This window comes from Cygnus olor, chromosome 1, assembly GCF_009769625.2.
Source record: "Cygnus olor isolate bCygOlo1 chromosome 1, bCygOlo1.pri.v2, whole genome shotgun sequence".
Classification (NCBI taxonomy): domain Eukaryota; kingdom Metazoa; phylum Chordata; class Aves; order Anseriformes; family Anatidae; genus Cygnus; species Cygnus olor.
Window position 1 is genome coordinate 99367704 of NC_049169.1, and position 24812 is coordinate 99392515.

The 24812-nt window shown below is 40.3% G+C and overlaps 1 protein-coding gene across 7 annotated transcripts in view; it reads right to left on the reverse strand.

Moving 5' to 3' along the window:
* Positions 1-24812, reverse strand: part of SPAG17 (sperm associated antigen 17) — a 116477-nt gene that overhangs the window by 24364 nt on the left and 67301 nt on the right. For 5 of the 7 annotated variants that reach the window (XR_005823983.1, XM_040572490.1, XM_040572473.1 and 2 more), the window contains 13 exons: positions 24280-24488; positions 17607-17727; positions 15338-15346; positions 14883-15292; positions 13090-13219; positions 9796-10016; positions 8733-8877; positions 5553-5707; positions 4965-5141; positions 3755-3882; positions 2589-2719; positions 848-975; positions 270-452 (listed from right to left, as the gene is read on the reverse strand). Coding sequence is in view for 6 of the 7 variants with exons in the window: in XM_040572490.1 (XP_040428424.1) it covers positions 270-452; positions 848-975; positions 2589-2719; positions 3755-3882; positions 4965-5141; positions 5553-5707; positions 8733-8877; positions 9796-10016; positions 13090-13219; positions 14883-15292; positions 15338-15346; positions 17607-17727; positions 24280-24488 (2147 nt within the window). In the remaining variant the exon portion in view is untranslated. Of the gene's footprint in view, positions 1-269; positions 453-847; positions 976-2588; positions 2720-3754; positions 3883-4964; positions 5142-5552; positions 5708-8732; positions 8878-9795; positions 10017-13089; positions 13220-14882; positions 15293-15337; positions 15347-17606; positions 17728-18978; positions 18984-24279; positions 24489-24812 lie in introns of all 7 variants that reach the window. The other 2 variants (XM_040572481.1, XM_040572502.1) reach the window with 2 other exon arrangements.

Sequence of the window (24812 nt, forward strand, 5' to 3'; positions counted from 1 at the left end):
AGACACTATTTGTTAGTATACTATCTATGATGTGTACTGGATTGGACCCCATGTATTTGCATAGAAGAGTAAGCTCCAAAAGGGATGGGAGAGGAGAGCTGAGCTGCTTCAGAAATACATTCTTCTCAGAGCACCTGTCTATGTATGAAATGCTGTTTGTTTTTCAAAAGTATTAGAATTCTTGTCTCAGATATGTATAAATTCATGTCACCTGATTTGTCTGTTCTCTGTTGCTCATTAGAAGAATGAAGCAAATATGATTGTACTACCTTGAGAGAAAGCTGTAGCTTTTCTCTCAGTTCGTCACTGAGTGGCTCATACTGGAACAGCTGACGGATTTGCAGTTTATTAGGACATTTTCGCACAGGTACTGGCAAGCACGGCTGCTTTTTAGATTCGATGTGGAGACCCTTCCAAATATGTGTTCTGACTGGAGGATCTGTGATCTTCCTCTGAACATAGGCAAAAACAAGGAAAAAGAGCAAGAGGCTATTTATATTACTGGCTAAATGCAGATATCAGTAATGACTATCTCAGCTGAAAAGCACATATTCTGCTTATAACATCATAGATCTAGACAACCAAGTCTGTAGATTATTAGGCACAATTTATCTGTCTTACAAACTCTTCATCTGGAAAAATGAACTCTCCTTAAAACTGCTGTAGCACCTCACTGAGTATAAACGAAACACAAGTTGCCTAGATTTTCCCTGACACAGCCTACCCTCTGCTTTGTTTGCTTAATAAACTGAACTTAATGTCACATTGTTTAGAGTTCCACTTCCCCCTCTGTAGCAAACATCTGATATTGCTTAAGCAGCAAAAGACAGTTTTGAAAAAGTTATACCTCATGAGGAGAAAATGTATTCCAAGTCCTTGTCTGAAGATTTGGAGGAACAATACTCTCTGGTTCTTTCTTCATTACCCAGGGAGAGGCTTCAAGCAAAGGGCGGAGGACAGTAATACTTAAAACACCTGGGTTCAAAGGCACATTTTAGTAAGAATCAGTTTGAATCCAAAAATGATGGACAAATGTTTCAGACCTCCAGAAAAAATATACTTTCATAAGTATAAAGAAACTTATTATCAGGTGTAAAAGTCAATGTGAAAATATGATACACATGGCTATAGATAATATTGGATCACTTGAGGTGATTGTAGAATAGCTGACAGCTTTGGATTACTCAGACCATGTTTAACAACTGACTGCCAACACTACTTGCTTTTAGTCTTGGGTAACAGCTCAGTTGTATAGTGCGTGCAATATCCCAAACAAAGAACAGACCATTGGTCCAAGTTTACTGAATACTAATCTCAGAAGATGTACATCATATTCAGAATAAACATAATTCTTTACTGTGTTTTATACATCACAGTCTGGTCACTGGATGAACTCCATTAGAGATAAATTATTAACTCTTTTTATTATTTTGATTAATTTTGAAGTTTTTCAAAATATTTTTTCTTACCCAAAGTCTCCCTACCCTAATCTTATCTATCCCATTGTTGGGCTTCTGATATCGCCACTGGAGGTACTTCGTTACAATGATTCAAAATTGTAAAGCCTCATTATCAGTGCAAATAGTGTACAGGGAAAGGTAGAGTATGAAATCTGGAAGAGCATCCTAACAGCTGGATCCAAAGAAAACATCGAACATGGAACTCTTCCTCTGTCTTTCTCTTAACCTGTGATTGTAATACTTTAATGAGAGTCCTTGGAGGTAATACTGAAATGCCACCATTACGAATGACTGTTGGTTGCAAGCAGGTTTTCTTGGCTGGGATCTTCACTGGTATGCATCCTCTCCATCTTCCTGAGATTTCCACTTTCCCTATCTTTTTTGGCTCTCTCAGTGCCCTTTCTCTTTCCTTTTTCCCATGACAAAATTATTCCAGTCAGTTTATACAGTGGGGAGGAACTGGTCATTACTATCATCCCTCATATCTAGGGGAACCATGTATTTCTGTCTTTTTCAAGATACGTTTACTATAAGTATCTACCTGTTATACCACAGTATATTTATAGAAACACAGTATCTCTAACTAACTTCACAATCAGCCATTTCAGGTTGTAAATTCTTGCATTGCTGTAATGGGGTGGTTGGTGCCAAGTACCAACCCTGTATTGGCTTCTCCTACTTCAGTCATATTTTTCCAGCTTCTTAATAACATATTTGTTCTTTCTAACAGCTAGACTAATGGTCAACAACAGAGCATCATTGTCTTCATTGATAAACACAACTATATCATTAAATGAAAACTGCAATATATTCAATATTTTTGATGGAAACACACAGAGAATCTATGCATTTGGTAAATGCTTTTGTGTGCGTATCTGAGAGTGGAAAAAGATACACCAGTTGTTCTTTCACTGATCCCTTCAAAATGTCATTCATTTAATTCTCTGTTTCCCAGAGTTTTTGCACAAGCTCCTTCCCTTTGCTTCACTGCCAGAAGTTTGGATGCCTGTCTATGTGGGGAAAAACATTTCAAATTTCCTCTCCAAATAAGAGTTTTGAAACTTCTGATCCCACCTTTGTAATTTTTTCTGTTACTAGTTTGTCAGAAAATAAATTAAGTTTTCCTACCTGGATGTTCTTGTACAGGTTCCTGCAAGACCACAGCAGCTGAATCTCTAGAAGCCTCAGTGAGATACTCTTCTACATCCCTGCTCCGTAGGAGTTCAGTTCCTGAACCATCCGTTTGGATGACAAAGAACCTGGAGAGTCATCCACACAAGTCCGATTGTATTGAACACAGGAGGCAAAGTATTGGCACTGGGGGAGGTTGCAGGGCTGGCCTCTGTGAGGAGAAGCTGGGGCTGCCCCATGCTGGACACAGATGGTTCCAGCTGGCTGCAATGGCCCCAGCTGCTGCGCACAGCTGAGCCCAGAAGCCAAGCTGGACCCTCTTCTGGGAAAGCATATTTAAGACAGGGTTGAATGCTGTGCAGGTAGTGAGGAGTCAGGAAAAAAGTGTGGGAAACAACCTTGCAAACACTAGTGTCAGAGAAGGAGGAGGGAGAGGAGGTGCTCAGGTACCGGAGCAGAAGTTCCCCTGTAGCCCATGGAGGAGACCATGGTGGAGCAGGTGGATATTACCTTAAGGAACTGCAGCCTTTGGACAGCCCACACTGGAGCAGACTTGTCCTGAAGGACTGCAGCATATGGATAGGACCCATGCTGTAGCAGGGGAGAAGTGTGAGGAGGAAGAAGAGGCAGAGAGGAACTGTTATGGACTGACCACCACCCTCCATTCCCCATACACCTGTACCACTCAGGGTGTGTGAGGGAGAGGAAGTAGAGGAGTCATGCTGAGCTGGGGAAAAATAAAGGGTTGGGTTGGAAGGTGTTTTAGTTTGTCTTTGTTTCTCACCATCCAATTCTATTTTAGTTGGCAATAAATTATGTTATTCTTCCCTAAGTTGAATCTGTTTTGCCCATGACAGTAATTGTTATGCAATATGTCTTTATCCCACATGCTTTTCCATTTTATTTTCTGCCCTTGTCTTGTCAAGGAGGGGAAACGAGCAAGCAGCTGAGTGGGTGTCTGTCAGCTGGCCAATGTCAACCCACCACACCGATCAAATCCAATGGCTTTCAAACTACATTCTTTTCTAGATGGCAAAAATTAAAAAGCATTTTGATGACAAAACAAGAAAATGGAACTTCAAGAAGTTGACATCAAGTGTGTAGATACACAGTACTGAACAAAGAAAGTGTCAGTCTACAAAACCTGAACTCGTGCTGTTTACCTGGGGACATGCTCATCATAAATGATAGGTTTCTTATCTTCTGGGAGTACTGATGCTGAACTTCTGTTCTCCTTGTTGTCAGAGCCCATGCTAGGAACAACCACAGATGTGCTGCCATCAGCCATGACCTACAATTGAAATTATATAAAATTATTTGAGTTTCATGATTTATTTAAAACAGTAACTTACTGCTGCTGGACTGTAATATGATCTAGCCCAGTGAAAGAGACAAAAAAAATCATATTTCAGGTGGAGTGATGTGAAATTCACAGGAAAAAAAAAAGTGAAGACAGTGAAAAAAGAAAAGCATAGTAACAAGCATTGGGTAGGTTGTGAAACTGTAGTACTCAGCCAATGAGGAAACAGGGAAGGAAACAAGCATCAGGTAATAGCGGACATAGGGCTATGATACACTTCTGCTGCATGCTCCTGCTTGCAGGATGCCTACCATTGCAATTGCGAATAAATTAGCTTCACAAGAGACCCTGTCTTAGAAAATCATCGGGATATTTCTCACATAATGCCAATGTATATCCAAGAGAGTCTCAGTGCCAAACTGTGTAAGTTTGAAACCCCTCTATATCCTCTTTAGTGTACTTTATATCAGATTTATCAAGGCATGTGATTACAAACACACATAATCTATAGGAATGGTAATGATTACAATTGGATGTCACAACCTTTAACTAGAACCTTTAACTGGAAAACAGTATGTGGATCACAGACACTTAAATGAACTCAAAGATAAGTACCAACCTAGCTCAAAAGCATGTCTTAGGTGTGCAAGGATTGCAGCACAAACAGTGTGACTTTAAAGACTGAATTTTACAACAATATTTGCCTTACCAGGCAGATTAGAGTGTTTCTATGGATCTTCTGAAAAGTGAATAGCCTCTCTCATTTTTAATTCTCATTTGCAGAGCTGATTTTTTTTGCTATGAGTCAATAATTAAGGTAGCTTTACAGGTGAGGTAAACTGCAGACCATGTGTTTTATTTTAATCTTTCTAAAATGGGGAAATACCAAAAAAGAGAAACCTGAGAACTGTCATGTTCTCAAGAACATTTCAGAGATCTGATTCAGGAACTGTTCTTCTGGCTAGCTGGGCTACTTTAAGAATTAGTACTAGAAGGCTACAAACTAACTGAAAAATGTTTATGAGATAAAATTACCTAAAATGCAGAAACTCATTTCCTTCCATGTATTTTACCTTGAAAAGATTTCCTTCAGGATCCATCACCTCACAGATAGTGCTGGAAGTGTGTTTCATAACATATCTCCCTGTTTGTTTTACTTCCTTCTTGCTGATGAAATTGTAAACTTCATGGGTATAAACTGCTGTGCAATCTTCATCAATGAAAAGGGAGCCTGTCTTGATGGGTAAAACCTATCACAGTAAAAAAGTGATGAGGTTCAGTCCTCAAAGGTGAAATATTCAGCTTAGATATAGCATAAAAATAAAGAACAGGTGCAAATCAAGAGGAGAGCTTTCAGATCTTTACTACTGAAACATACAGTTTTGAGGGAATGGAGGGTGAGGAAGAAAGAAGATGATAACAGTAAGCTGATGCTAGTCTTTGTAAAATCTTTGACTTTAGAAAATTTAAGATTGTGAAATAAATTTACTATACAGCTGTGAGTAACTACGTAAACATTGGCAGAGTATAAAACAGAGAGACTCATAAGATTCATGAAGGCTACAGAGAAGGGAGTTAAAATAGTCAAGGTGAGAAAAGCTGATGGTGTGGAACTCTGGACACAGATAAATATCACTGTCACGAAATATAGTAACTCCCACCTGATATCTTCCCTGTGGCTTTGCTATAACAGATGTCCCATCTGCAAAGATGGTACAACAAGAACCATCCTCACAATTTGTTGTAACAGTAGCAAACTTGGGATTTTCTACTCGTACATATTTCACTTTCTTTGTGATGGCTTCTGAGAGTTCATCTAAGAATGAATACAGAACAACTAGACTGGAGTAAATGAACCATAGAACAGTCTCAGGATTCAATTTGCATTTTCTCTCAAAAGTCTGGTCAGTAAAAGACCCTCAAACTTTTGATAACATCCTTTATCATATAATTTTGTTGTGTAAGCATTATGCAACCTTAGAATTTTTGAACTCTCTACTGAATATAGGAAGATTCATAGAATCATAGAATGGTAGGGGTTGGAAGGGACATTAAAGATCATCTAATTTCAAATCCCCCCCCATCAGCAGGGCGTCTTCCACGAGATCAGGTTGCTCTAAGCCCTACCCAACCTGGCCTTAAACACTTCCATGGAGGGGGCATCCACAACTTCTCTGGGCAACTGTTCCAGTGCCTCACCACCCTCACAGTACAGAATTTCTAACCTAATATCTAATCTAAATCTACCCTCTTAATTAAAAACCATTACTCCTTGTCCCATCACTATACTCCCTGACAAAAAGTCCCACTCAAGCTTTCTTGTTAGGCCCTCTTTTAGGTACTGGAAAGCCACTATAAGGTCCCACTGGAGCCTTCTCTTCTCAAGGCTGAACAACCCCAACTCCCTCAGCCTGTCTTCATAGGAGAGGGGCTCCAGCCCTTTGATCATCCTCGTGGCCCTACTTTGGTCATGTTCTAATAGGTCCACGTCCTCGTTATGCTTGGTGCCCCAGAGCTGAACACAGTACCCTGGGTAGTCATCACTCCAGCTGCTCATTGACATAGAGGGTAGTAACCAAATCCCTGTCTGTAGCACCAGTCCTGTAACCATCTTTTTATTTGCCAGATTTGACTGGCCTTTTCAATCCCCTTCCCTTTAACTGGCAGAACTGTTGAAAAAAACTGCCTCTGCTCCTGAGTTCTTTACTGCTGCTCCCAATGCTCTGTAATCCCTTTTGATGCTCCACAGACTGCTCCTGGCTGCATCAGTGGCGTCCAGTTTAACACCATCACTGGTGTTAAACAGCAGCAGCAGATCATAGTCCTTAGGCTGTACAAGGCTTGGCATTCTCTTGGTGATATCCCTGATACGAGCCCCTGGTAAGCAGCAGACTTCTCTCAAGAGCGGATCAGGTCAGCAGATGGGTGCCTCTGTACCACTCAGAAGAGAGTCTCCTGCTACTATCACTTGTAACCTTTTCCTAGTTGGACTAATTGATATGAAGGGAGCAGACCAAAGTTGTCTTACTCAGCTCCACCTTCCCTGCAATGGGTCTTTTCTTTTCGGTCAGCAGAGGGGTGAAGTGGTTCCGTAAGGGCACCTCAGGCTTTGGGGGAAGACTTTTTCTCCTGTTGGTCCCTGTTGTTGCCAGCTTCCACTCTGCTGTGTTATTGCCGCCCCTCTCTTCTGTGAGTGCCAGTGAGGGAATTTCAGGCTGTTTGGTCGTGGAATGTTTGGTCTTCTGCAGACTATGCTAGGATATAGCTGTCTAACTCCTCCTCAGCTTCCTTGATGCTACGCAGCCTTGTCATTGCCTCCTGCAGCTCTAACACCTGGTGCAGGAGGTCCTCCATCTGGGCACACCTTTTGCAGGCAGGTCTGCCACCTGTCCCTACCCCAAGGAAAGGTCTAGGCACTTCCAGCAGTCAGAGGTCTGCACTGCAGCCTCAACCCTCAGTAGCTCTGTCTGGGTAGAGGCATTAGCCACCACTGGAGTAGATGGTGCAGCCAGTGCCACAGTCTTTGCCCACCATTCTGCCTTGAGGATCACGTAGGGTGAGTGCCCTTGGACTGTGCAGATCTGGGTGCAGGGTTAAGGTGTACTTGTTGCCTCCCTCTTGGCCAGTGGGATGGCCCTTCCTCAAAGGGATGCCCTCCCACCCAAACTGCCATGCCAACTGCCACACCATGCCCTTTTTGCCCACTCTGTTTGCCGTGCTCCCTAGGGGCTGCTTATGTGACAGGGGGGTGGTGGCTGCCATTACTGCTGGCTGTGCCCACACCTCGTCAGCTGCTCTTGTGTGAGTTGTTGGCCCCTGGTGCGTCTCTGTGCTCCCCTGGGGCTTCCTTGGCTCAGGAAACCCCCCTGTACACGACCATCCCCAGCTCCACTGTGGAACCCACCTGCACCAGAGCTGATCGCCTCAGCAAGTTCATTCATCTAAGGATGGCCAGGAGACTACATTCTAATTTATCAAGTATGTAACTAAACATAACGATCTGGATATTTGTAACATACAAGTTGGATAACTCAAATTCTTAATGCCTGTGATACATGCTCTAGGATGCAAAGGAATTTCTATTCAGCAGCACAAGTGATGGAAAGCAAATCAAACTGGTGCGTTAATTTGGCCAGTGCTTTCCCATTGAACAGACAGGTCACTATTTTGATTTTTAAAATTCCACACTATTAACTGAATAATTCTTTCCCTGTACAACCAGAACTTCCTACTTTGTTTGAACAGTTTGTCAGCTTGAGACTGACACAGTCAATATACACTTCATATTAATTACAGAAGACAGAACTTGTCCAGCAACTGAATGAAGCATACAGAATACACTGCCAGCCAGAAGAAGCATGGATGACCATTAGCCTCATTTGTTTCAGGCAAATGTATCTACATGGGGCATTTTCCAAGGTCATATTCCATGCAATTTTGAATATCTCCAAGGTTGTGGAGTCCACGGTTTCTCTGGGGATTGTAAGGATGCCCCGGCTCTTATATATGTATTCAGTTAAGACTCAAATCAGCTCACATGCTATATCAGGATAGATGTAGAGAGGGCAATGAAGATAACAAAACTCTCAGGCACTGTGTTCTCATGGTGAGGTGGGTCATACAAACATATAAGTGAAAAGAAGGAAATTTGCTTGTTGCTGCAGTGTAAATTTTGCACTGAATACTGATGCAAAAAAAAAAGACCAGGCAGGCAAACCTAGTCTAGACTGCATCATTGGATTTGTTATCTAGGCTACTAACATGAGCCTTCTTAAGTATATTTTGACAATTATCTGGTTCACAAGATAAAGAAGAGATAAGTGCGCCCCTTTTGATTTTACCTGTTTCCTCACTATCCTCAGGCATAAAAAGTTCTTTGCAGTCTTGATAAAAAGTTGTGATCCTAGTACCATCAGCATGGTCTACTACTCTGCTACCATCCAGCTTCTCAACGATTATTACTTCATCATCTCGTACAGTCATAACCTGAAAGAATGAAGGAATATGGATATATATTAGCACTGAGATACCTCTAACAGCAACAACAGTAATACAAGATGATATGTATTGAAACTCTGAACAAGCTGGACTACTACAACTTTATCTAGTTCAGACACTGAGGATTTACATTTTCTTCAAAACCTGCAGCTTTTATATTAGTAACAGTGTAATAACAAAATCTTTGAAAACTGTATTGAAAGAACAGTAAAATCAAGCAAATCAACAGATGGTTAAGGACTGGTGCCACAGACAGGGGTTTGGTTACTACCCTCTATGTCAATGAGCAGCTGGAGTGATGACTACCTGGAGTACGGTGTTCAGCTCTGGGGTCCCCAGCACAAGAAGGATATATTAGAACATGACCAGAGGAGGGCCATGTAGGATGATGAAAGGGCTGGAACCCCTCTCCTATGAAGACAGGCTGAGGGAGTTGGCGTTGTTCAGCCTCAAGAAGAGAAGGCTCCAGCGAGACCTTATAGTGGCTTTCCAGTACCTAAAAGAGGGCCTACAGGAAAGCTGGGTCAGGGAGTGTAGTGATGGGACAAGGAGTAATGGCTTTAAATTAAAAGAGGGTAGATTTAGATTAGATATTAGGTTAGAAATTCTTTACTGTGAGGGTGGTGAGAGACTGGAACCAGTTGCCCAGAGAAGTTGGGGATGCCCCCTCCGTGGAAGTGTTCAAAGGCAGGCTGGATGGGGCCTGGAGCAACCTGGTATAGTGGGAGGTGTCCCCGCCCACGGCAGGGGGTTTGGGACTAGATGATCTTTAATGTTCCTTCCAACCCAAACTGTTCCATGGTTCTCTGATTCCATGATTCTGTGAACACATCCTACAACAGATGATGGCATCTCTGTCTCTTAGCTTAGTAGAGAGTGCTATAATAACACAAAAAATAGTAGTACCGTTCCATCAGCTGGGTCAGTTGCCTGATAGATTAAGATTGGCTCCAGATCCATTCGTTTTGCTCCTTCAGTGCCCACTTGAATGCCTAATGGGGTTGTTGTTATCCAGGTTCCTGCCTGATTCCTCTTAGGTTGATCAGAATCAGCTAGACCCTGAATGGTATTTTCAGACACTTCATCCTTGTTTGGGTGTGATACACCATTTCTGTCACTTCCTTTTCCTGCAGAAACAAAAATGTCTGTATTAGATTTTGTATTCTCTAAGGCAAAAAACAAAATCAATCAACTGAAGAATTTCTGTGAGTACTGTCTTTGACAGAATTGAAAGAATGATTTACCAGACTAGATGGAAATTACAAGAGCTGCTACTCAAAGGTGTGCTCTTTAATATATTTATTAATGACACATAAAACCAAACAGCATGCTAATGATATCTGATTATAACATGACTTTGGAATGCACTATCAATGCAGAACAGAATCTGAATGGCTTATAGGAAAAAAAGACATCCCAAACTATCCCATGAGCTTGAGGACTAAAGTAATAGGAATTTGATAAAACCTAATAGAAAGAAGTTTATGAAAAAAGGACTAATAAAAATGATTTCTGCTTCAGACAAATTTGCAGCAGTTGAATAAGATAAAGACCTGGATATACCATCCATATAGAATGAGTATAAGTTATCAGTGTGAAAGTACAGTGACAAAAAAGGCAAATCCAAACCTATGGCACATCAGAAGAAAAGAGATGCAGATTATATCATGAAAGGTAATAGAGAGATCTTATCAAAAATATGATAGAGAATTCTGGCCTCCCATATTCAAGAAAAGGAACTAGACAAAGTGTAGGCAAAAGACAGCAGCATGGTCTGGACAGGACTCTGAAAGTTTACAGCATACAAATCCTAGCCAACTAAATGCAAAAAAGATACAAATATTCACTGTAAGTTTGTCAAGACTAAACAGTAGAGAGGAAAGGTGGTGGGAAAAAGTGATTATAAAAAAAGGATAAGTAATAAATTATATACACTGGCCACAGATACTGAGACAAAAAAATAGAAGACGATTTGTCAGAGTAGTTCTCAATCATCCTTCCAGATATCCTAAGGAATATCCTAACAACAGGGGGCTGGACTGGATGAATCAGAAAATTTTTTTTGAAAGACTTCTCTTTAGCAGCAATTTTTATTCACATGCTTCCAATAAATTATAAGTTAATGTTATGACAGTTCATAATTATTCTTTGTACTATGTAGCACTGACAGTGATATGAGACCACACTCTGAGGTATGAAGCAAGTTGAGGGAGTTGGCAGAAGCACTCACCAAGCCACCTTCCATCATTTATCAGCAGTCCTAGCTATCAGGGGATGTCCCAGTTGACTGGTGGCTAGCAAGCGTGATGTCTATCTACAAGAAAGGCGGGAAGGAGGATCTGGGAATCTACAGATCTGTCAGTCTGGATTCAGTGCCAGGGAAGCTCATGGAGCAGATTATCTTGAGTCCCATCATGAGGCACTTACAGGACAACCAGGTGATCAGGCCCAGTCAGCATGGATTTATGAAAGGCAGGTCCTACTTGACAAACCTGATCTTCTAGGACAAGGTGACGCACTCATTGGGTGAGGGAAAGGCTGTGGATGTGGTCTACCTAGACTTCTGTAAGGCTTTTGACACCATTTCCCACAGCTTTCTCCTTGAGAAACTGGCTGCTCATGGCTTGGATGGGTGTACGCTTCGTTGGGTCAAAAAGTGGATGGGTAGCTGTGCCCAAAGAATCATGGTGAATGGAGTTAAATCCAGTTGGAGGCTGGTCACTAGTGGTATCCCTCAGACCTCAGTAATGCAGCCTGTTCTCTTCAGTATCTTTATCAATGATCTGGATGAGGGGATCAAGTTCACCCTCAGTAAGTCTGCAGACAACACCAGGTTAGGTGTGAGTATTGATCCGCTTGGGGGCAGAAAGGCTCTACAAGCGGATCTGGACAGGCTGGACCGATGGGCCGAGGCCAACCATATGAGGTTCAACAAGGCTAAGGGCTGGGTCCTGCACTTGGGGCACAGCAACCTCTACAGAGCGCTACAAGGTGGAGGAAAAGTGGCAGGAAAGTTCCACAGCAGAACGGGACCTGGGGGTTGACAGCTGATTGAATATGAGCCAGCAGTGTGCTCAGGTGGCCAAGAAGGCCAACAGCAACCTGGCTTGTATCAGAAACAGTGTGGCCAGCAGGACTAGGGAAATGATTGTTCCTCTGTACTTGACTCTGGTGAGGCTGCACCTTGAATACTGTGTTCAGTTTTGGGCCCCTCACCACAAGAAGGACATCAAGGTGCTGGAGCATGTCCAAAGAAGGGCAGTGAAGCTGGTGAAGGGTTTAGAGCACAAGTCATATGAAGAGTGGCTGAGGGAGCTGGAGTTGTTTAGACTGGAGAAAAGGAAGCTCAGGGGAGACCTTATCATGCTCTACAATTACCTTAAAGGAGGCTATAGCGAAGTGGGGATTGGTCTCTTCTCCCAAGCACCAAGTGATAAGACAAGAAAATCTTACGTTGTGCAAGGAGAGGTTTAGGTTGGATATTAGGAAAAAATTCTTCACTGAAAGGGTTGCAAAGTATTGGAACAGGCTGCTCAGGGAACTAGTTGAGTCACCATCCCTGTAGGTCTTCAAAAAACATGTAGATGTAGAACTTAGATACATGGTTTAATGGTGAACTTGTCAGTACTAGGTTAAAGGTTGGACTAGATGATCTTAGAGGTCTTTTCCAAACTAAATGATTCTATGATAAGCAAACATTTGTTTCTTTCTCTGCCACACACAGTAACATGAGAATACTGTGACAGACCACAAGTCCATACAACCAATTGATAATGACCAATATTAGGTGCCTTGAAATACGTGCAATGAGAAAGAAAAATGTTGCAAGTCCTCTGTGAAAAGAGCATTTCTCAACACCAGGACTAAAAACTTATGTGTAACACATAAGTAAGGATTTCACACTACCGTAGTTGCAAGGATTTCTTTGAGATGACTGTTAAGTCACTCTTCTAGCTAGGTAGTTCTTATATAACCTTTTACTTCTTAGAGTTCTTGCAGTTTAGGAAAAAAAAAAAGAAAACTGGAGTAGGAGAGAAATGATCTGCTATGAAGATAACAAATTAGCAGTGTACAGCAGCTGAGTACAGATAAAAATTCACTTTTACACTGGCAGAATTTTCAGACTAAAGAAAAGTGCCTTTTATTTAGTATTATCAACCCTGCTATCTTTAAATCTGTCTGAAACACTCAAAATGTTACCTTTCTTAGAGCTGGTCTCCGGTAAAGGCTCTGATTCTGGTAACAGTTCCGTGTTATCTGGAATTGCAGGCGGTGGAAGGACAGGGCCAGAATCAGGACTCCTACTCACTGTGCCATTAGCAAACAGAATCTACAAAAAGCAAAGACATATTAGAGGCTAAAATAATTTCAAACACTAATAAAAAATCTCAAAAGTATGTGTCACTAGTATAATAGTCACTAGAATAGGGACTAGAATATTGGGTTACTAGAATAGTGGGTGATAGAACTAAAAAAGTAAGACTGCCAGAATAAATACAAAAAATAAAGAAGCTATCTTAAAAAGAAAGGACTGCTAATTACTGTAGTTCACATATGTAATCAACAGGGATTATATTTAGTAACAAATAGGCATTGTAAAAGCAAAGGCTATTCTTTGTGGTCAAAGGTTGATGTCTTTTTATGAATACCACTCTTTCTAGCAATGGTAATGCATCCGTATCACCATATTGATCTGGTATTCAGTTATTCCACGTCTAGGATTGCTGTTAGATTTTTTATCCATCAAGGCAGCTAATAAAAAGTAGTCATGGTTATTTATCTTATCATAGCTGGTTTCTGAAATCTACTGTCCATAACGCTTAACTTTTGATATGCATATTCCCTGTGTGGCAGATAAAGCCTAGAATTACCCATATCATCTCTGAATTCATTTACAAATACAGCACAGATATTTGGGGGAGAAGATGCTACAACATGGAAAACAAATGGACAATGTATAGTCACATCTTCAGAGTTACAGTTACTGTAAGATAATTAACCATTTCTTCTTTTTTGAGTACTTGTCTGTATGCATTCCATTTTTGATGACTCATTGACATTAAGTTAATGTAAAGAAGGTGGCAATTAATCTGCATATGCAGGCATTGTGTTACTATCATGCTAGGCACATGACCTATTTTCTTCTGTCAGGAGACTGTATCTTGAGAATATACAAACAGCAGCCAGCTCCTTTGTATATTTCTGAAATGCATATGTTTCTCAGAAATCCTGGGTAAATGGTTTAAGATCTAATGTAATGAATGAATCTAATGCATTTGTACTAGGATTTTTGGTCTACTTAGACTGTAACAAACTTGAGGAAATAATAAGGAATAATTTGGATAGTTTCTGAGTACAATCAGACAACTCTTTTCATCTGTTTGCTTACTATACATAGAGTTTTAGACTTTGAAAAGATAATTGCTTGTAGATCGATTACAGTATCTGCAAAAGTGGTATCTAACTTATAGCACCTAAAAATTCACTCCAACCTACTATGTGTAAACAAAGGAGGAATATAGAAATACAGGAATATAGGAATATAGAGTCTTTTTGATGAAAATTTAGGATACCTGAAGGTGTCTGCAGGACTGAAGATCAGGTCTTTTTTGGTTCCTGTATGACCATTAAAATGACTGAAAAAACATATGGATGCTTTTGTGTTGCCAAAATACCCAAAGACTAACTAATCCACACTTTAGATGTTTAATTCCAGGAATGTAGTTCTCAAAACTTTATTCAGCTGTTTCCTAAACCCAAAGTTGTCTAAATGTTCATGTGCCTAAAATTTTCATCATTAAAGCTCCACATGCACCCTAAATTCTGATTCTGAACAAAGCCAAGAACATTCTAATCTTGACATAGCTGCAAAGCTCAGTTGTTACTTAACTCCTGCATCTATAAGCTGGATACTTCTCTATGTCAGCTGACAAGCACAAGTTAAACGGTAATCACATACACAGGCTGCTTCCAATTAATTCTACTGAACATACCCAGGTAGATCCATCCATCATGTACTTTACGACAGTTCCTTGTCCAGTGATGACTCTTGACACCTCTTGTTCTATATGACTTGCCACTGATGTATATAGTTGAGAGTTCTTTATCTTTTGGGGATAACTTTGCCTTACAAGAATTTCCAGAGCAGGCTGTTTCGCCTTTTTTCTTTTGGTGTCTTCTTGCCTTATTTCACCTTCTGTAACCTCATGTTCCTTCTCTCCACTTTCCACAACCTCCTCCTCCATTGCTTCATTTGCTTTGGTTACAGCTTTCTCAACCTCCTCTTCCTTGGCTTCATCTGATTTAGTCTCACCTTTCTCAGGCTCTTCTTCCTTAGCTTCATCTGCTTTGGTCTCACCTTTCTCAGGCTCCTCTTCCTTGGCTTCACCTGCTTTGGCCTCACCTTTCTCAAGCTCCTCTTCTTTGGCTTCATCTGCTTTGGTCTCACGTTTCAAATCTGAAAACATATTCACAGTTACTTAATACTGTGCAACACACACTCAAACAGTGTAAAACCCCCAGCACCACGTTGTCTACAGAAGGTATTCAACTTAAGCTATTAAAAGTAACTCTCCTCAGTTTCCTCTGTAATCCATGGAGTTAGGGACAGTCTCTATCAGAGAACAATTCAAAGCAGTTATCTAATTAGAAACTCCTGTGGAGGTGTCTGTCTTTTCCACATGAAAACAAAAGAAATTTGAAGGATTTATTACGGATGCTGAACTTTTGGAAGACTGACATTTGGTGAGAGGAATCTCCTAACTTCCCCTAATAGAGAAAAAGTTACTTTCACCAAATTTAAGACTAAATGGAAAATGAACTTAGATATTTTGTCTACTTGAACAAATAAAAGTTTTTAGATTAAATTACGGCAGTGTGTTGACTGTGCTAATGAGTATAATAGGCAGTTGTGTCAAGACACTACATGTATGTGTCCATAACTGTTCCATTCACCTTAACTATTTAGTATTTGAACTTATGCTCCTTGCCAAATTGTATATTTGAAAACCATCTGCATCCTCTTTACTATACTTTGTATCAGATTGATCAGAGCATATTTACTCTAAACTGCCAAAATATTTTGATATGAAGAGGGAAGGGATATCCGAGAAGAAAAATGAGGGAAGATTTTACTATTAATTCAGGCCTGTATGACAAAAAAATAAAAATAAAAAATCAAGATATTTCTCAACCACTTGATTATAAACCTGTGCTGTATCCTGGTGGACAATATAACATTTCTATGCTATTTAATAACAATAAGTTTTTTTCTTAATTTATATATACTGGACTTGCTACTTGGCTAGTTTCTAAGAGGTATGGATGACATTTACTGTTGTTTCATCAGTTGCCAGGAAAATGAATGATTCTGCTGTTTTTTATGCAATAGCTCACGTATAGGATACGTTGGAATTACTGATAGCGAGATTTCACGTGTGATAAATCCTGGATATATAAGCACTTCTGCAGTTGTTCTGGTCTATTTTCACCCACTCAGTAGCTCTAACACACCCTGGGCTGCATGGATCTATTCTACATAGGCATTAAATGACATCTGTATGTGGCCATTTTAAAAACTGACCAGGTGACAAAAGAAAACTAAAACACATTTGTCTGCTTCAAAACCCAAAACTTATGAAAACTGAGGATTACAACAGTTTATGGTATGCAAAGATGAACCTCATGCTGATTTTCAAAAATGCAGGGAAATCGAATCATTGCAGAAGAATATGTCTAGCACAGAAACTTAGAAGTATCTATATACCTGATCATTCTTTGAAAGGAAATTCAAAGATAAACGTATAAAGAATTATTACAAACACCCTGTCTGTACAGTCTGGGTGGCATAAAGCAAAGGACTTACTTGAAGTGATTCCGTTTTCAACATGATCATATCTTTTAGAAAAGCAACTAAACCCGATTATAAAACATCCAGCAGAAGACAGTATATCACAGCATGGGTTAGTTTTGTTAGTCACTCTTAGCATTAAAAAATGAGAGTATCTTAAATCTAGCATAAAAGCACTATTCTTGAGTTTCAAGTTCCTAAAATTTGTAATACATTTGTATACTGTGTTTACAAGCTCTGTATTTACAAGCTGACACCAAAATTCTGATTTCTTTGTACTTCCAGAATGGCACCATTTGATCTTTATTTTGGTAGTCATAGAGAGTTCTCCTGTCATATAGAGTTCTCCTGACATGAGCTCACAGTAAGATAAACCTTCTGATCCACTAATCATTCTTGTTACTCTATCCTGAATATTCCAAACTATGAAAAACTTGCCTTGTAGGCTTAACAACAATGCATAATATTCCAAAGAAACACAGATATAGGCAACTTAATCTTACTGTTATCACTTAAGATTCCTCTGTATATATGTATTCAGTAACTGAATGTGCTCCTTTTCACCTGTATTCCTATACATACGCATATTCAACAGATTATTCAACATGACTCCCACATTATTTTTAGGGTTCCTGCTTCTCTCCCCCCAGTCTATGTCTAAATCCTTGCACTGTTAGATTTTATATTTGAATTGAAACACATTATTTATGTTGCAATTGCTATTAAATAGACATTATGAAAGAATCAGCCATCTGAGATGTTAATACTTCACATTGCTATATCTACACCCATCAAAGCAGAAATAATTTCCTTCTGTAATTTTAACTTCTTTAAAAACTCCTTATTCTACAGTGGCTGAAAAACTAACCTTCAAAACTTTCACCAAGGAAAGTTACTACTAGTCCATTGGGACAGGAGACATTCAAGCTTCGGAAAGCAAGAGCATCTGAAATGACTTGTGTTTGGGAAGCTGGTTCTTTTATCTCCACCTATGGAGCGAAACATGAATTAGTTTTATTCCATTTTAAAAGACTTAAGAAAAAAAATAGATTATATAGATATCAGTTTTACCAAAGCATTTCAAAAAAGTACTTTCTATCAGTCATTTATAGCACTTTGAGAATGTATGGATTCTGAAGTGGAAACATTACTCTGTTTTTTTGATTATGCTATCTTATTTCATTCCTCTTCATTAACCCTTTAAGAAAAACTCTTCCTAACTTTATTAATTTTGCTGAGTCATTATGCTACCTTGTGCATGGTGTCAGGATGAGATGACAATAAATGGATAACATGAAGTGGAAGACCATAACAGAACAGCATTGAGATTGCATCAGCTACTTTACCTATAATTACTAAAAGAGCACAAAAGATAAGTAGAACAGTACTTCCAGTCTGCTGGAAATACGACAGATGAGAAGAGGACAAGAAGGAATAGCTGACAATCAAAAGGTGTGATTCTCTTTGTATTGCTCCGTAGTGGAAACCGTCCTGATAAATAGAAAAGATGAGGATGACCTAAGGAATGTCTGAAGACACTAGAATATTTGGGAAAAATACAACAGTGGATCCTTTGATGTCATCTCCTCAGAAATGTATGTGACAATGAGCTACACTATGCCAGTCCTAAGATGAAAGCAGTTTTTTGCAGACAGGTAACAGAGAGAACTGGTCCTGGTATTATCCCGTATTCTTGATTTATAGGAAAAGAAATATAGAGGAAAAATAGAAAAAAATGGCAGATGTTTTGCCCGATATTTTTAGATAAAGGATACTGTATATTTTATAGCTACTTTACATATTACTGGGTAATTAAGGCTATCCTCATTACCCTAAGATCACAGGCACAGGAATCATAAGGAAGACAACAAAGGAAAGGGTAGAAGTAAACCTCAGTTGTCATCTACTTCTCCCTTTCTAATAGTTAAAAAAAAAAAAATCAAGTATAACTATATCAAAATATCAAGTATAACTATACAGTTTGAGAAAACCTACCTATTGTAAAAATTTCCAGGGCTAGACATTTCCTAGCTTCCCTAGGCAATATATTCCAAGTGCTTTACCTTGTTTAACCTTACTGAGACTTTCCTATTGGTTAGCCTGAATCTCTCTTGCAAAAATAAGTTTACTTCTGATAATTTCTTCTGGTTATATGGGCTAACATAAGAGATGACGTTGTCCATTTAGCTCTTTAGAGCAGGCTGTTCTGTCTCTAAGCTCTGGATCAAACAAACCCAAACCAACTCTTTTAACCTTTCCTCACTGGTCAAGTTTTCTAGACCTCTTACTGTTCCTGGTGCTTTCCTTAGAATTCTCCAGCATGGCCCATATTTTTCTTGCAGTGCGTTATCCATAACTGGAAACAGCACTGCAACTGAGGCCTTACCAGCCCTGAATGGAAGAATAATTTTACTTTAGCAGGCTATTCTCCTGTTTATTCTCTTCAATATGGCGTTTGCCCTTCTCACAGCAAGATGGCATTGTTGACTTATGTATAGCTTGTGATCCTTTTCAACTCTCAGACCTTTTTTTTGCATAACTGTTATTGATGGAATGGTCATCCATTCTGTTGATATATTATTTATACGCAATTGTAGAACCTAGTACATTTCCTTACTGAATTGCATCCTATTTTCTGGACGATGTCCATGTGAATTTGTCAACTTCACCTCAGATCTTGTCCTCTAAAATACCTGCAAACTCACATAGCCAGGTGCTGTATGCACTAGCAAATGAATATTGATTTATTTATTTATTTTTAAATTTTTATTAAAACACAAAAAATTACTGAAGACATTCTAAATGAAATCATAAATAGCCTCTTGGAAGAAGAGGAGGAACTTAAAGATGTCCTCATGACAGAATTTTTGTGGTATAGGAATTTATGCAGGTTTTCTTTTGTACCATACAATTGCTGTACATTACACTGAGTGCTGTTTGGCAAATCCCTGCGCCACTTTCAATGCTCATGCTCTATAAATACCTAGTTAAACTTGTGAAAATTGGCTCAGTAGCAATTTTTGTGGATATGGACAGAATCCATGTTGAAACAAGAGACATCACCTCATTCACTGGGTACCACAGAGCAGCATAGCTATGTCATGTCAGAGAGTCTTCCAAGGATGTTCTCAGCACCTGTCCATTCTTGTCTTTCTTACTACCCTCTCCTCTCATTTACCGTTCACTGGAAGCTATTTCCTGTTTCAAATGTATCTGTATTGCATTTAACCCTTCATTTCCATGTTGCCTATTCTACCTCTTTGAACAGCTTAGCCTAGCTCAGTTAACATAATTATGATAAGCTGGCAACTCTTTAAGGATGTTTTTCTTAGAGCATAAGAACTCTCCATCTCCCTGTGTAAGAAAGCGAGCAGGGAGGGAAGAAAACCAGGATGGCTGAGCAAGGACCTGCTGGTCAAACTGAGGAGCAAGACGGAAATGCACAGGCAGTGGAAGCAGGGACGTGTGGCCTGGGAAGAGTACAGGGATGCTGTCTGGATGTGCAGGGATGGGATCAGGAAAGCCAAGGCACGGATGGAACTGACCTTGGTAAGTGACGCAAAGAATAACAAGAAGGGATTCTATAGGTATGTTGGCCAGAAGAGAAAGGCCAAGGAGAGTGTGCCCCCTCTGATGGATGAGAAGGGACAACTGGTAACAACAGACACGGAGAAGGTTGAGGTACTCAACAAGTCCTTTGCCTCAGCCTTCACTGCCAGTCAGGCTGCCCACGTCTCTCGAGTCCCTGACTCTGTAGATGGGGGCTGGGGGAGCAAAGTCCCTTCCACTGTAAACAAAGAGTGGGTTCGAGACCACCTGATGAAACTAAACACGTACAAGTCCATGGAGCCTGATGAGAGGCATCCCAGGGTCCTGAGGGAACTGGCTGATGGAGTTACCAAGCCTCTCTCCATCATATTTGGAAAGTCCTGGCAGTCAGGTGAGGTGCCTGGTGACTGGAAAAAGGGAACCATCACTCCTGGTTTTAAAAAGGATAGAAAGGAGGACCCGGGGAACTACAGACCAGTGAGCCTCACCTCTGTGCCTGGAAAGATCATGGAACAGATCCTCCAGGAAGCAATGGCAAGGCACATGCAGGACAAGGAGGTGATCCGAGACAGCCAGCACGGCTTCACCAAGGGCAAATTGTGCCTGGTCGGTCTGGTGGCCTTCTGAGATGGAGTGACTGCATCAGTTGACAAGGGAAGACTGACCGATGTCATCTACCTGGACTTCTGTAAGGCCTTTGACACAATGACATCCTGATCTCCAAACTGGAAAGAGATGGATTTGAAGGGTGGACCATTCAATGGCTAAGGAATGGACTTCAAGGCCACACCCAGAGAGTGGTAGTCAATGACTATCTCCAGGTGGAGGCCGGTGATGAGTGGTGTACCTCAGGGGTCTGTCTTGTGACCGGTACTGCTGAATATCTTTAACAATGACATAGACAATTGGATTGAGTGCACCCTCAGCAAGTTTTCAGATGACACCAAGCTGAATGGTGCAGTCGATAAAACAGAAGGAAGGGATGCCATCCAAAGGGACTTGGACAAGCTTGAGAATTGGGCCCATGTGAACCTAATGAGGTTCAACAAGTCCAAGAGCAAGGTGCTGCACCTGGGTTGGGGCAATCCCAGACATGAGAACAGACTGGGTGGAGAACACATTGAGAGCAGCCCTGCAGAGAAGGATTTGGAGGTTCTGGTGGATGAAAACCTCAACATGAGCCAGCAGTGCATGCTTGCAGCCCAGAAGGCAAACTGTATCCTGGGTTGCATCAACAGAGGAGTGGCCAGTAGGTTGAGGGAGGTGCTTGTCCCCCTTCTACTCTGCTCTTGGGAGGCTTCACTTGGAGTACTGTGTTCAGCTCTTGGGCACCAAGCACAAAGACATGGACCTATTAGAACATGTCCAGAGAAAGGCCATGAGGATGATGAAAGGGCTGGAACCCCTCTCCTATGAAGACAGGCTGAGGGAGTTGGGAGTTGAGCCTCAAGAAGAGAAGGCTCCAGTGAGACCTTATTGTGACCTTACAGTATCTAAAGGCAGCCTACAGGAAAGCTGAGGCAGGACTCTTTGTCAGGGAGTGTAGTGATGGTTTTAAACTAAAGGAGGGGAGATTTAGATCTGATGTTAGGAGGAAATTCTTCACTATGAGGGTGGTGAGACACTGGAACAGGTTGCCCAGAGAAGTTATGGATGCCCCATCTCTGAAGGTGTTCAAGACCAGGTTGTATGGGGCACGGAGCAACCTGGTATAGTGGCAAGTGTCCCTGCCCATGGCAGGGGTTTTGGGACTAGATGATCTTTAAGGTCCCTTCCAACCCAAGTCGTTCTATGATATGCTTCTATGATTCAGTTAGCAGTTCTCTCTTTTTTGTTTCAGCCATCCTTGATTAAAGATATAATCAAATTGGGGGGAAAATCAAAACGTAAAATATATACTTTAAATATTTTTGCAGTTAATTGGGAAAGATATTAAGAACCACATTTAGCAAGCGCAAGCAAGTTATCTAGAAATGCTACTCTCTTTTGTAACTTGATCATTCAGGTTAGAAGGGATAGCTTTTTAAAATAATTAGTATTAAAGAATTATCCCAGAATGTATATTTTAGAGCATCAACGTTAAATGAAACTGTTTATGGACCTCATTGCTTTATGTATCAATAATACCTGTTATCAGAAGACACTGCTTTCCTAAACTGAACGTGGTGACTAAACTGGTTCTTAATAGTGTTCATGTTCATTTCTCTCCTTCTCTCTGAGCTTGTTTGGTGTTTTAAAACATGCATTTCTAGGACTACGTGTTGGAGAAAACAGCGTCAAAAAAGAAAAGAGATTAAATCATCTCAAATAGAAAACTTTTGCATCCTCTTCCAGCATGCTGCTATACCTTCTGTATTTCTTTGAGAACTTTTGACGTAACTGATACTCTGGCAGGTCTGTGAGATCACAGGATCAAACAAACCTCCTGTGGTTGCCTAAAATATTCTACCATTAGTTAGCTAATGACCTGAAATAATCTAGGTTAGTTATATTGCAGAGGGGAATTGTGAACCATTTGTCCCCCACTCACATGTTTTAATGCCCCAAAACTTCTCACAGAACTCTATGGAAGATGTTCAAGATCAAATGTTATGCTCTTCTGATGCACATGGCCATGTAATTCCTGTATTACTCTGTGATAAGTATTCCATAACAGAAATTCAGAATCTGTTTTTGAAATGCCATCCATCCTTTCCAAAGGCCTGTCCTGGGACAGAAATAACTTCAGCCATAGACAAAAGCAGGTTCCTCAAGTTGCTGGTCCCTGGCTAATGACCAACTGGAAAGACCAAATTGCAAAGAAGGCTTTTGCAAAACTCTCCACTAATTAGGCTAAATGCTGGGTGCTGTGCTTGGGTCATAACAACCCCATGGAGCTGAACATGCTTGCGGAAGAGCAGCTATAAAGTTGCCCAGCAGAAAAGAACCTGAGGTTTTGGCTGACAATTGTCTGAAAATGAGACAGCAGTGTGCCCACGTGGCCCAGAAGGCCAATAGTATCCTGGCACATATCAGAAATATTGTGAACAGTGGGACTAGGGAAGTAATTGTTCCTCTGTACTTGGCACTGGTGAGACCACACCTTGAGTACTATGTTCAGTTTTGGAACCCTTACTACAAGAATGGTACTGAGTTGCTCAAATGCATTCAGAGAAAAGCAAAAAAGCTAGTGAAGGGACTAGAAAACAAGATATATGAGGAATGGCCAAGGGAACTAGGGTTGTTTAGTCTAGAGAAAAGGAGGCTCAGGGGAGACCTCATTGTTTTCTAACAACTACACGAAAGGAGGTTGTAGTGAGGTGGGTATCAGTCTCTTTTTTTAGGTGACAAGTAATAGGATGTGAGGAAATAGCCTCAAGTTGCCTGAGGGGAGGGTTAGATTGGGTATCAGTAAGAATTTATTCACAGAAAGAGTGGTTAGGCATTGGAACAGGCTGCCTAGGGAAGTGGTGGAGTCACCATCCCTAGAGGTATTTAAGAGATGTGTGGACATGGTGTTTAGGGACATGGTTTAGTGGTAGACTTGCTAATGTTATGTTGATGGTTGGACATGATGATATTAAGGGTCTAAATGATTCTATGATTCCAATTTGGTTGGTTAAAGACTTTCCAATACAGGTTTTGGAAAGCACAGAGAAGTTTTCTTATTTGGTTAAATTAAAAATTAATTTCTAGAGCAGTTCTAGTCAGTGAGAATGTAACAGGTTTAACTGTAAAGCCAAAGTCAACAAAACATGTGGATTACGGAAGACTCACTGTTCTACATCATGGAGTCTTAAAGGGTATCTTCATTAACAACTGCCAATATTTATACCCAAGAGCAATTGGAAGAGTAAAACATATCCTTAGAAGCACCATAAATTATTAGGAATTTGTTAAGGCACATCTCAAAGCCCTCTGAGACAAATATATTTGTCTAGTACATAAGCTTATGTATCTAAATTTTTGTTTGTTTCTTTTCTGTGTTAATTGGATAATGTCTGTTCTCTCACCTTTCCTTCTTCTTGTTTTATGTGGGTGTCTGGTGGTGGAGAGCTTACTCTGCTATGGCTTGCTTTTGTAGACGGCAGAGATTTTCCTGGTTTTTGTTTGACTGACTTATCTTTTTTTCCTGAAGCTGACGTAGTAGAAGGAAACACAGTCGGAAAATGAACAGAAGGGACGTTCAGAACTGTTGCTAAGACAGGATCTGTTTCATCATCTAAAAAAGGGAAAAGAAATATTTTAATGCAATTACGTTTCATAAATGTAGTTTGCCACATTCTATTTTTGACAATATTTTATACACTAAATTTTACCTTTGAAATAATAAACTCAGTGGAATAAGACAGAGGGACTGAATATATGAAATTATTTGGAAAATCTCTCCACAGCGGACTACCTGTCAATCTTAAAGAAATCTTGAAACTTGTTTCCCATAGCTTGTCATTGGTCTCAAAAATAGAAATTACAGCTTTGTTTTTCTCTTTTACCTCCGGAATACTTATATACGTGGAGACATTTTGAGTCTAGCATCTAGGATAAG